Source organism: Aquila chrysaetos, chromosome 25 (genome assembly GCF_900496995.4).
Source record: "Aquila chrysaetos chrysaetos chromosome 25, bAquChr1.4, whole genome shotgun sequence".
NCBI lineage: Eukaryota > Metazoa > Chordata > Aves > Accipitriformes > Accipitridae > Aquila > Aquila chrysaetos.
Genome location: NC_044028.1, coordinates 8,387,928 through 8,401,291, shown reverse-complemented (window position 1 = coordinate 8,401,291; position 13,364 = coordinate 8,387,928). Strand labels below are relative to the sequence as shown.

The following is a 13,364-nucleotide window of genomic DNA, read 5'->3' as shown; positions in this document are numbered from 1 at the left end:
AATACAGCACAAAAATCTGCTGGACACAGCTTTTTCCTTTTGTGTTCTTTCTTAATGCTGATACTGTAGATGCAGTCTAAAATTCTGTACCATCCAGAGAAAACCATTTGCAGCTGAATGTGCCATACAAGTGACATGCTGACTGTTCATCTTCTGGTGAAGAATTCAGCCATGCATGCCTTCCTAGCAGTTCAAGCACATGGACCTCTTGTTCAGCTGTCCATATTGGCACTGCTGACAGTCCTCACCACGTATGAATACTGCCTCTACAAAGTGGAACACAAATATTCTCATATTTGGTATACAGCTGTCTTACCTGGTTATTTAAGCCTACAGTTACCATCATCATTTCTCCAACCATTTCAATCCAGCTTGTTCCACAAGGATTATGTGAGTTCACTCCTCTTCTAAACCATACCTGCAACAGCAATAAGTCTAAATTTTGCTTCTTCTGCATTAGCAAGAAGACAGCTGGAATTTAGTTTCTTGAGTGGATTAGTCTTAATCTCTAATACTGACTTGCTGCATTGCCTTAAGAAATCTCTTACCTCCTTCGTTCTTTTTCTTTATCAGGTAAAGATAAAATAATTCTCTTAATAGTACCCAGACTGTGTGTCCTTGTGACTAACTACAGCCAGAACAGCCCACAGGGAGACTTTTTGTTATGACTTTCTGTGACAGAGTTAGTTTCTCTGCCATTGGAAAAATACTTTCTACTACATGTCAATTGTCGGCTATTTTTGGTCACTCTGAATGGGCTTCTAAATAGTGTTCTTGTGTTCAAACCCTAGAATAGAAGCAGGGCTGACAGAGGGAACTGTCAGAGGGACCTTTTCAGTGGTACAGCTCTTTGAATTGTCTCCCCTTAGATTAGTCTTTACAAATCCAAAAGTATCTGTCGGCTGGGTATCTGGAAAAATTTCCATCCTTATTTAGCATATAGTGGCAAGCAGCTACTTTAGAAGTTGTTGGTTGAATCACATAACAAACAGTGTACTTGACTATCTTGTGGCAGATCTGAAGAAAAACATGCTAGCTTATCTACATTTATTGTAGTGGTTTTATTTGGCAGATGTAGCAGGCTGGACACAGTCTGTTACCATGGCTCAGCTGACAAGTAGTAACTCATTAAACCAGAGTAACTCAATTCCTTAAAACTGCTATACATGCACAGAATTCATCTATGGTTTTGAATTCAATATGAAGGGATGTGATTGCTACCAGCACAAAAGCACTCTGACACATTCTTCAAGACTTCAAGACTTTCAAGACCCTCTGCGAGGAGCAGGGAGTTTGACCCGATGATCCTAATGGCTCCCTTTCAACTTGAGATAGTCTATGATTCTAAGTTAAAACCCCAGTAAGAAAGTAATCACATATACACATAACAGATATGTCACTTAATAAATAAACCTCCCCCTACATTAAAAGGCTGATGAAGAAGAAACAGTTACAGTAGGAAGATAAAAAAATAGGATCATATAGAAAAGTGTAGGTGAAAATATTCCTCATGCTGCTTTTGATGTAACCTTCAGACCATGTGGAAACAAGACTGAGCAGCTAGGAGTCCCTTCAATTTTGATGCTTAATATCCTTTAGAAGTAGGCCCCTTATTACATCCCCACCCACCTCCACACCTGTCTGACTTGGATTTAGAAAATTCCTTCCAAGAGAAAAGCAGAAAGTCTTCCTTAAACTAAACACAGCTATGTATATCACAAACCACAGGGCATTCCCACACACAGCAAGGAGAACTGTAATTCCCCAAACAATGGGGACAGTGAGTCCAAATCACCAGTTTCCTATGAAAGTTACATGCCCGTTTGAGAAAAGTAGATAGAAAAAAGGGAAGCAAAAAACAGAACCAGAGCATGACACCTCTTACTTTTCTATCCTTTGTAACACACCACACCACATCAACACCCACAGAGACATGCATAATCCCATTTTCAGAGCTTGGAGACTCCACAATACTCCAGGAAATTCCTGCAAGAAACAAAACCCAGAAGGCATTGTAGGTTAGGTTCTTATTCAACACTATACAATTCAAAGGGGTTTACAGCTAAATTTAACAAACTTTACCTTGAGGGTTATTCCTATCAATTCCTTCTCTCACAATAGCTTGCCCTTCCCAAAGAGTTGCCCAAAGGAGGTCATATGGTCCACAGCTGATCTGTACAACTTCACCAGGAGTGGTGATTAAGGACCACATGGAACCTTCTGGATTGTGATGGCAGACATTTTCTCTGTACCATACCTAGACAAGTTTTAAAAAAAAACAAAACCAAAACACAAAAAACTTAGAAAGATATTGCTACAACAATGAAACCATTGAGACAAGCATGAAGACAAACTGGAAAGAACAGTCCTCCTTTAACAACTGGATTTTTTTATGCAGTGTATGCACTCTGACCTTTAAAGATTTTTTTTGATGTTGATTATGCAGTTGAAGACTATTTCCTTATGTACTAAAGGAGGAGGCTTTTCTACAGACTAGCTTTTATGATGGAAGCAAATCTGGATTGGGTACAGTAACCTATTGCTGCAAGTTCTGTGTATATTCCAACATTTAAAAAACATTTCAGTGTACTTCAGGGCATGTTATATAAATAAAGAATGAACAAATATATAACACAAAAATGTTACTGTTAGATGATAGCCCAACCTCACTTTCACTGAACAGAGCTTGCCACAATATGGGTAAAAAATTCCATTCTCTGTGCAGCCTTCAGTGACATCCAGTCCATTTGCTAGTCTTGGTCCTACAGCCTGTGCACTTTTCTATAGATCAGTCAAAACAGGAAGGTCAAACATAGAAAGCATCCTGCGGTAGTTGTACAAGTGCTCCAAAACATGACTGCTAAGTGCTAAATCCTCATTTTTAGAAATAATTCTATTTCTCTGGGGACTTTTACTTGGGAGATGAAAGCATTTTACAGTGTCAGTCAAGTAAGCCTGTAGAGTGGGATGCTCGTCACTTATTACTGGGAAGTATAAGGCATAGGGAATTTTATTTTAAACAATTCAACCAAGATTACTTGCCTCTCCAGGCAGTGCCAAGTGTGACTGAAATCTCAGACTATCTGTTAAAAGTCTTACCTTCTTCCCTGTGAGACCACAAGTTAGAAATTGTCTAGAGACAAAGGAATGTCAGATACATGCTTTAAGGATGAAGGAAGGAAAGCAAGAATCAAATCTTTGCAGCACTGAGCAAAAGAGAAGAGGCCTTATGGTAGGCCTAAAATCAACAACAAAAAAGGAAGTTTAGTTTCAATAGAAAATAAAATTAAAACATTCCAGAGCTGGATTCCACATTGCCAAGTCAGGAGGTTACCATTTTCTGATCAGCAAGTCTTAGAAAACCATTTTGTAAACTCTTCCTTGAATCATTCCTGACTCTCCACCACAGAGACACAGCACAAGGCTTTGCAAGAATCTTTATCAGGTTTTAAGGCTCCTTCTCTTTGTTACCAGTGCCATAGTCTGCATTCTGGGCATTTTTCAGGATATAAGACACTACTCATCCCGAGTTTTTAAGATTCACCTGTTTATAGAGGTTTAAGGCTTCCATGAAACAGGAACCCTATGAGATACTAAACCCTTCCATTTACAACACAAATTGTTACATAATGTAGTCCCAAAACAGCTTTTACATCCTCTGCCAGATGCACAAACAGTGTATTTCCTTACCAACACAAGACCATAACAAACCTGCCTTGCTTTAAAAGCATTTAACTTCTTTTCAGTAGTAATTTATATTAGAAAACTTAGGGAACACGCACATACCTTTCCTTGTAAAGAAACTGCCCATACCGATAAACGGCCAAGAGGCTCATCGGTGATTTCCCATCCTCCAATGGAGATGTCATTGAAAGGGTCTGGCAACTGATCTGGATCATCATGTGATACAATCTGAAGCAAAGAGAAAGAAGATTGAGAAGAGAAGACACTGCAAATAGATAGGTGATTTGGCTGGTGGCCTAACTTGTTTCTTGCAGATTGGTTTACGTATCGCTTACTAAAGTGGCTGAGCATGGAGATTCTTCCTCTCATTCAAGGCTGCTACATGCAGAGAGAGGGGAAACGCTGCTGAAGCAGCACGAAGAAGTCTGTGTTTCATCCCCTAACTAAAGGAAATTTTTACTCACAGAACAGTGCATACAGACGTTCTTTGAATTGGAAAGCTGGAACATCACAAATTAAAAGTTTTTGTACATTCTTAGAATGGAACAACAATTATTAAAGGACAGTTATTCATCCAGATAAAGGACACAGCTGGTGAATGATGCTAGACAGGTGCCACCTCGAAAGACAGTGCTTTGTCAGACAACCAAAGGAAGTTAAAAAGTTGGTTTGAAATTTGCAAAGGAGCTGAGCATCTATCTCCAACTGCATTGCTATGAGATTTGGCACCTTATTACCACAGGTTTCTATGAAAAATCCCAGCCTTCCATTTATGCTTGCAAAAATTACACATTGGAAGTCAAGGAATCCAGCCTACAAAGCAGTGATAAAAAATGAGTTTCCCTGCGCTTATAATTGATCATTTCAAAAAATCAGATATTCAGAACCTTCGCCCAAACGTCCCGTGATTTGTATCTCCTGTATCTGATCCACCTTCTGCGTCTGACACAAGAATTCCATTTCTTATCCTTTGTGTAGGTGCTGGGGAAGTCTATGGCGTAAGTCCAGCCCTGCAAACAGAGGTTTTCTTGTATGAAAATCAGAACCAAAGGAAAGCTTGAAATCATAACTCGGAGCAATTCTGCACAAGAGTCACTCCTACAAATACAGTACAAGTTACTGTGCATGTCTCAACAGCCCTGATTAACAGATCAGCTAATTCCATGAATGATTTATGACTCATGTCCAAATTCCTCTCCATGATATACACAGAACAAACAAGACACAGTAAAGCATTTTACTTTCTTCATAGTAAAGATCTTAAATAACAATGGCATCCAGTTGCCAGCACTTCGTGGCCTGATCAAAAGAAAAAAGCTTCTATAGAAGCTCCTATAGACTTCAAAAGCCTTCAAACAAGATCCTTTCTTGTGTTGTATTATAGTTGAGCTATTTCCCAGAAAGAAGTAGCTATGGGAATTTAAGTGCCTTGTATTTTTACAGACCTTTTACACTTCTATAAAAGTGCCTTTTATTTTAGAGAGTAAGGATTCCCAGAATAGATCTCTTTTTGGTGTTGTTCACCTACCCCTTTCTCTGTTGGTTCCCCTCCAATATTTTCATCCACATACCAGTCAGACTCCCACTCCCAGTGTGGTGAAGGCAGTGTGAAACTATCAAGCTGCTGATGTTTTAGCCCGCTCACATCACTCCACTGCCAGCGGTCACTGGGCAGTAATTTCTCACAAAAGCCACCAACTGGATTCCAGCGCTGCCAGAAATAATAAATAAAATATTTTATTTGACATCACATCGTCTCATTGGACATCTACAGGGAATCATCAATGATACATTTCTTATTTTCTGCAGTAGAAGAGGAATAAATTCCTGGGGTGAATGAGAAAGTGTTCACACTGTAAGCCCCTACCTAACATAGTCTTGGAGAAAGCTTTTTTAAGTATCAAAGAAAGGCTGACTGCAGAGCTAGTCCCAACCAAGTAATTTTCAGCTACATAAATAGGAGCAACTGATGGTGTATTTTACTACTAACAGTGCTTTTTTTCTTTGGTGATGTATGGCACCATGATACTGCAGCATTAGGATAATGCTATATAGATGGCCTTGGGATCTCTAATCTACTCCCTGTGAGAAAGACGATTAGTATCCTGCCTACACTAGAAAAATAGCATAGCTTCTGTGCCAGAAACTATGTCAAGATAACTATATCAGTAAATCTTCTCTGTATCTTGTGTTATACCAAGAGGGTTTTTTTTCCAAATCTGGCTTTAATCAGTTACAGAACAAATAACTTACTAGGGTTTTTGCCAATGCAGCAGTGATTTTTCTTCTTTTCCCCACACGCTTACCTGCTATAGACATACTGGCAAAATTTGTCATACAATACTGTCTTACATTTTAGGGCACGTGGAAAATGACTCGTTCAAAAATCCTTCTATAATTTTTATGCAAAATATTCTTTACTTTTACTAGGAATCTGGCAAAATTGCTTTGCACATTATCTGTAAACTATTTGAGTTTAATTTTGTCCTTGTTAGCGCTTGCAGAATATTTCCTTTTGTGCTTTCTAGTATTTTGCTTTCCATTTTTTCATAGCCTAGAACAAACAAAACAAAAGTTTTAAAATAACAATAAAATAAAATTTAAAGTTTTGCATTTTTAGAGAACATCTTTACATAACAAAAGGAACACTCTTAAATGGCTGGAAAGTTGTATCAATGTTAAATAATGTATAAAATTAATTTGTAGTATTTTTACCCGTGCAGATAAGTTAATGTCTTTTCTCAACTTATATTTATCCCATTGCTCATTAGAAATCAAAGAAATGTGCTCAAGAAAATCCTTCAGTTTTCTCTCTCAAATAACTTTTGGTTAACTTAAAACCAAAATAGATAAATTTCCTTTAAAATACTATTTTAAAGACATCCTTTTGAAGTACATCATATAGGAAGGATCATCTTAACACTCCTATGCAAAAAAGCTGGAAACATTTTACTTTAATAGAGAGTTATACCTTTATTAGAGGTCTCTGAAACTCTAAAAAATAGCATTTTCTTAAGAATAGTATATTTCTGATAATGTATCTTTGTTGCCTGGAAGTTACACTGGACATTTTCTGAAGGGGATTGTGTATTTGTCACTAAGGAAAGGAAGACATCAGGTGAAAAGGGTGAATGTTGCAGTCTGAAATGGCTTGCATAAAACAGGCCAAAGTACACACTGGCATTGCTTTTGGTAAGAGTAGGGAAGTATAACCTTCCTTTGGGAATTAAAATATTAAAAGAATAACCTGCTGTTTGGCACATATATACTCTTCAGAAACATCAGGTAGGAAATGAAAACAAATAAAACCAAACAATCTTGATGTGAGAAGAACATGCAGAGACAGCTGATGTACGGATTTGCTATCATTCCTTTCTGCCACAAATATGTGGCGGTGTGATAGAGGTACCCGTAACACGTCATACCTGATTCTCATAGGTTTCTTCCTGGTATCTAATAGGAACGTCAGCTGAGAACACGTAGGTGTATACTTGATGATCACAGGCTATTCCCCAGCAGCACTGTTTGACAGCAGAGACTCGTTTGAATTCCAGCTGTGTGTCCTTACAGAGCTCCCAGTACTGGCCAACAGTAGACAGAGTGTAAACCCTCCCAAAAATGTCAACAGCCCACAAAAGGGAACTGGGCATGGCCATGTCTGAAAGGCAAAAAGGAGGCATTAATGGAAATGACAGTTTTAAAAAATGGATCTTGAACCTACTGTAGATGAGTCCTGCTCTGAGCCATCATCAGTCAAATTAAATAAAGATGTAAAGAATGATCTTTTAAAAAGAGCCCGTGCAAAGCTGGCAGACAGATCTCCTCCAGTCAGAGCTGTGCAGTTACACCTCTTAGATGGCTCTGAAAAGCCACATGAAAGACCTTGCTAGCGGCACACTATTGTCCATCCTACAAGAACTCACAACATTAATAGGACAGCTCTGGCAGGAGTCAACAGTGAAGTGAGATGAAGTAGCATGGACCATTTTATAGCAGGCGGCTTCACTCTCAAGGGCTGGTAATGCTGGTGGTGCTACATACACCGCTCATCTCCGTTCCACAAAGCCATGATATCTTACGATATCTCCTTCTCAGCCTCCTCTTGGTGTATGCCAACCTAGTTACACAGGTGCAAAGGAAAAGATGTGAAAGAGAGCTTCTCCATAAGCACATGTCTAGTTTTAATCCATGGACAGTGTATTGGGTTTGTGTGGCAAGCTTTCAGTAGCAGAGGGGCTACAAGAGTGGCTTCTGTGAGAAGCTGCTAGAAGCTTCCCCTATGTCCGACAGAGCCAATGTCAGCCAGCTACAAGACAGACCCACTGCTGGCCAAGGCTGAGACCATCAGTGATGGTGGTAGTGCCTCTGGGATAACAGATTTAAGAAGGGGAAAAAAAACCTGCACAATTGCAGCTGGAGAAGAGAGGAATGAGAATATGTGAGAGAAACAGCCCTGCAGACCCCCAGGTCAGTGAAGAAGAAGGGGGAGGAGATGCTCCAGGCGCCGGAGCAGAGATTCCCCTGCGGCCCGTGGTGAAGACCATGGTGAGGCAGGCTGTCCCACTGCAGCCCAGGGAGGTCCACGGTGGAGCAGATCTCCACCTGCAGCTTGGGGAGGACCCCACGCCGGAGCAGGTGGGTTCCCAAAGGAGGCTGTGACCCCGTGGGAAGCCTGCGCTGGAGCAGGCTCCTGGCAGGACCCGTGGAGAGAGGAGCCCACACTGGAGCAGGTTTTCTGGCAGGACTTGTGACCCCATGGGGGACCCACGCTGGAGCAGTGTGCTCCTGAAGGACTGCAGCCCGTGGAAGGGACCCACGCTGGAGCAGAGGAAGAGTGTGAGGAGTCCTGCCCCTGAAGAGGAAGGAGCAGCAGAGACAACGTGTGATGAACTGACCCCAACGTCCACTCCCCATCCCCCTGCGCCGCTGGGGGGGGAGGAGATTGAGAAAATCAGGAGTAAAGTTAAGCCCAGGGAGAAGGGAAGGGTGGGGGAAAGGTGTTTTAAGATATGGTTTTATTTTTCATTATCCTACTCTGACTTGCTTGGTAATAAATTAAACTAATTTCCCCAAGTCAAGTCTGTTTTGCCCGTGACAGTAATTGGTGAGTGATCTCTCCCTGTCCTTATCTCGACCCATAAGCCTTTCATTATATTTTCTCTTCCCTGTCCAGCTAAGGAGAGGAGTGATAGAACAGCTTTGGTGGGCATCTGATATCCAGCCAGGGTCAACCCACCACAGACATATTACCTACTGCTGCCAGGAAACCTCTTTCCAAAGCATTCTGGTGACCACTTTGGGATCTGATCTTTATTTAATATACATAGGTGTGATATTTATTTAAGTATACATAGAGTGTGGTTTGACAGCAGAGACCTGGTTGAGTTCCATTCCAGTTTTATCACTAACCTGCCATTTTCTGGGCACTGCAGCCCCACCCTTCATAGAGGGGTCAGCATTTTATGTGAGGTAGGCGTACACCAGTACTTTTAGAAGTCAAGAAAGGCCAGCCTATTTCTGTCACTTGGCCTTCTGGGTGCCATTAAACTGAACAAATTTCAGTTGTTCTGTATGTCTGACAGTCAGAACTACTGATGAGTATTTTGAACTCTGCCTCCAATTCTAGTAGCTGTGCAGTGGGGGACCAGGTAGCAAAAGGTAGAAAAGAGGACTCCGATCCAACGCAATGAAAGAAAAGAGAAATCGTTGCTTGGAGTCATCATGGAACACTGCTGCTTCGTTGTCAAACAGCAACTGTGCTTTCAACACAAGGGCCTAAGGAAACTTGCCTGCCTGCTTTCTGACTGATAATAAGCCGTGGTACGGAGGGATTAACTTGTACAGTGTGTCTGAACAGTGGAAGTGAAACTGCAGAGAATCTGGAAACAGCTAGGCCAGTGTCAAAGAACAGCACAGTAAATTCCCATGGGATCCCACGGAAGATGTTGCAGAATTCTTTGATTCCTAGAACTGCTGCTGCTAAGTACCTAAAAACCTGGATCCAGGAGGTAACTAACAAGTAACAATGAGAAGAAAATTTATAGCAGCCGAGAATGACCGAGGCCAGGGGAAGGTCACAAGCAAAATTCTCCTATTAGTTGTGGCAGCATAACTGTGATGAATCCTCTAGTTTTTACTTTTTTTTTTTTTTCCCTCCATTGTTGCTGGGAGTATGAAGGCATATATTACGGCCTTTGTCTGCTCTTGGACCAGCCATTTATCTTCTTTATATGCTGCCTTTCTACATTAGTAAAAGTAGGATAGTACAGAAGGACATAATGTGGAAAAAATGGAATGGAACCAAGTGAAGATGACGTGAAAATTATAACGTGTGTACCACTGGGAAAATAAAGGCCATGAAAATAAGCCCCTCAGTATTAGCACTTAAAATTCTGCAAAACAGTCTTTATAACAAAGGAAAATATTACACATTTAATCTTAAGCAACCAGAATGCCAGCGAGTCTGGAGTAAAGGAAATATTATGGATAATGCAATGAAGATATTTACCTAGCCAGATACATAGAAAAGTGATGCTTGGGTGTGTTAAAGCTGGGCAAATACACAAATGAAGACCCATACCTGGAATGACAGTCCAGGCAGGCAGAAGAGTACCCGGAACAGTTCAGAAAGAGGTAGTGAAAGTTCCAGAGATTATGAAGTTAGGAAAAATATAGATGGGACAGAATTAAAATAATCGAGGCAGATGCAACTGGATTAAAATACTCAAGGTGGCCAAGGTAAGTGAGAGTTTCTGCATATTGTTTCTTCTGAACTTTTAAGACAGAGCGTTTGGAGAATTATGGGAAAATCCCAAATGCATTTGGGATTATAAACTACTTTTAAGACTTCAGTTGAGGCCCCTTTGCACTAGTTGTGCTGCAGAAGATGAAGACAGATGTTGATCGATTTTGAAGGATGCTCAGCGTTTGTGGCTCACATGCATTTCAGTGAATGCAGAAGTTGCCTAGTATTTGCAGGGGACTGGAGAAAATCAGATCCACACCTGCTGAATTCTTCCTCATCCCTCAGCTCAGCCAAGCAACTTCTGACAGAACTAAAACTACTTAAATGAAGATGCTATGTTGTCAATTAAAATTTCCGGCTGCCTGGCGTAACACCGACTGCGACAAAATTCCAGAAAAATATCCCAACTCCCTGCACTTTATAAAAGCAGCGAAGTTCCTCAGGAGGGGGGACGTGCCCTGCCTTCAGACCGTGGCAGGATCCCGCGGGGCTGAACCACCCCGGGACCTACCGCGCTCCGAGAGAAAACGCGCACAGACAAGCTTAGCCTCCATTTCCAACGGACAACGGATAACGGCAAGCTCACCCCGCGCTCCTACGCACTGCTTTATACCCGCGGGGACCTCTCAAACCGCTCTACGAACCTCACAAAGCGTAACTCGCCCCCGGGAACGGCCCGCGCTGCAAGGCAGCGGAGGGCGCACGCCGCCTTTCCCACCGGGCACGGAGGCCGGACCGGCTTAAGAGCCCCGCGGGGCGGGGGCGCCGCCTGCGCGGGGGCCGGGGGGGGGCTGCTCGCCGGCGGGGCCGGCCCTCGGGCCGACATGGCGGCCGGTCAGGGCGCCCACTCCCCCGCAGAACGGAGGCGGGCGTCGCCGGTGCAAACCCGCTGCCCGAAAACGCCCCGCGGACCGCCCTCCCCCCCGCACGCCTTCGCCGGGGGGTGTCTGCGCAGAGGCGCCGGCACCTCCCCACGGCCCCGCTCACTCGGGAGCCGCCGGGAAAGGCGGCGGGGAGCGCAGGGACACGGCGGGGGCTGCGCCGGGCCCAGCGGCGGCCAGGTCTCCGACTGCGTCTGCGCTGCCCTGCCCTACCCGCCGCCCCGCTGACAGCGAGCGGCTCTACCGGCGCCCGGTCTCCCACCCCGGGGCTCGCCCCTCACCTGCCTCCCGCCGGCCGCGCCTCTCCTCGCCGCTCCCGGCGGAAGGAGCCTCCGCGCCGCTGCGGGGCCGCCTCGGCGGGGCGGGACGCGGAGGCTGCGGCCGGCGGAGAACGCCGCGCTCTCACTGGCTGCGCCGCCGCCCGGCGGCTCCAAACGCCGCCGCCATTGGGCGGCGGGGAGGCGGAGCGACGGGCGCGTCACGGCGGGGCGGGGCAGGGGGCGGTGCCGCGCTCCGGCGGGGGTGCGGGCGGGGCGCCCGGCCGTGTGGGAGCGGCGCGGCCGGGGGCTGCGGTGAGCTGCGGGGTAAGGGGCGCCGGCAGGCCGGGCCCGCCCCTGCGGTCAGCCTGCGGGCTGAGAGAGCGGGGATTACAGCCAGAGTAAGGAAACAGCCTTTGCCTGGAACTACGTTTACTCTTGCTGCATCAGTAGGTGTCTCGCCTGAGGTACAAGGAAGGAGGCGGCCTCCGCTGTCACGACCGGTAGCGGTGTGGTAGCGGCATAGTAGCAGTCCTTCCCAGAAGGACACCAAAGTGCCGCTTCACGTTTATTGCAGGTCACCACTGTGACTCGCCCGGCTGCAAAATGGTAACCTCCCTTTGAAAGTGCTTGCTTATAAATCTCAGTTTTTGCCATCACATTCCACTTCATCCTGAAGTGAGTCAGAAAGTCTAACGAGATAGGCAAGAACTTCCATGCCTGTCTGCTCAAATAACCAAACACGAAAGAGGCCTGCCAACAAGAAGTATCTTGGCTCTTTGTGTATCTCTAAGGCGCGGTGAAGGAGGGTGGAAAAGCAGTCGTCTTTCATTTCAGGCCTTTTTCGAAGGGAACTGGCAGATGGGTTGTAAATCCAGCCTGAGGAGTTTCTAGTTGCTGGTTAAAGAGACTACATCTGCCTCGCTCTTGCTCTGCGGCCTGTAGGTTCAGATGGTTTTGATGTGCAGAGGGTTGCAGTTCGGAGGGTTGATGTACACATAAAATTCTCTAGAATGATGCCCGTGTGAGGCAAAACCATCCCGTCTGGGTCGGTTCCTTCTGAGCCCCAGGGACGCTTGACTCATGCTGCTGTGGTTTGGTCCTTTGCACTGATTGGTGCCTACCACACAGAATTTTTGCTCCCTAGTAGTGTTTTGATGATTTGATCATTGTAGCAAAACATTTTTATAAAGATCAAGCACTGTTTAAATCCTAGGAAATCCGTTTTGCAAGATTTGTAGTGGTTGTGACTCTGATACATTTGACATATATTCAATCCAGTTGCCATTTTAAGCAGGTGGAAACAAGACTTTCGTTGTTTTCCATGGGAACTGGATTGCAGAAGAATTTAAGGAGCATTTTCTGGGGTTTTCTCACACGTTGGATTTTGAACCACAGTCCTGTAATCCTACAGGATGGCAGCATGAATGATTGACTATGCGAGGAGTTTGCATGATAAGTCATTTACAACAAGTACAGTTTTCTCACGCTTATTTTAAGGAGGACCTTACATGTGAAACCAAATTAACGCTCTCCATAACACTGGCAGCACGTAACTTTTTTTGTGGTCTGTACCCAGCTAACGAGTATGCTGGCTCTGCTATCTCTGTATTTGATGCAAAAGTTAGGAATTAATTGATCCCTTATGAAAACTCTTGCTTGCTTTGGGTGCCCGATGCTGAGCCCTGCTCTGTTCAGTTGCTGTTGTTGCAGTAGAGGCTTCTATTCTGTAAGGAGCTAACAACGCAAAGGTCTTGCAAAAGCAAACAGCTAAATGTAAACAGGTTTTCATTTTGC

General features: G+C 44.2%; 1 protein-coding gene across 2 annotated transcripts in view; it reads right to left on the bottom strand.

Annotated features, from left to right (window-relative positions):
* TECPR1 (tectonin beta-propeller repeat containing 1) overlaps positions 1 to 11,718 on the bottom strand; it is a 28,144-nt gene extending 16,426 nt beyond the window's left edge. Inside the window, exons 1-8 of one of the 2 annotated variants that reach the window (XM_041120339.1) lie at positions 11,592 to 11,718; positions 7,110 to 7,342; positions 5,213 to 5,395; positions 4,572 to 4,694; positions 3,787 to 3,912; positions 2,083 to 2,257; positions 1,886 to 1,986; positions 317 to 418 (exon numbers count right to left, since the gene is read on the bottom strand). In XM_041120339.1, the coding sequence (XP_040976273.1) occupies positions 317 to 418; positions 1,886 to 1,986; positions 2,083 to 2,257; positions 3,787 to 3,912; positions 4,572 to 4,694; positions 5,213 to 5,395; positions 7,110 to 7,340 (1,041 nt within the window). In that variant the 5' untranslated portion in view covers positions 7,341 to 7,342; positions 11,592 to 11,718. The remainder of the gene's footprint in view (positions 1 to 316; positions 419 to 1,885; positions 1,987 to 2,082; positions 2,258 to 3,786; positions 3,913 to 4,571; positions 4,695 to 5,212; positions 5,396 to 7,109; positions 7,343 to 11,591) is intronic. The other variant, XM_030002060.2, reaches the window with a different exon arrangement.
* Positions 11,719 to 13,364: the final 1,646 nt, after the last annotated feature.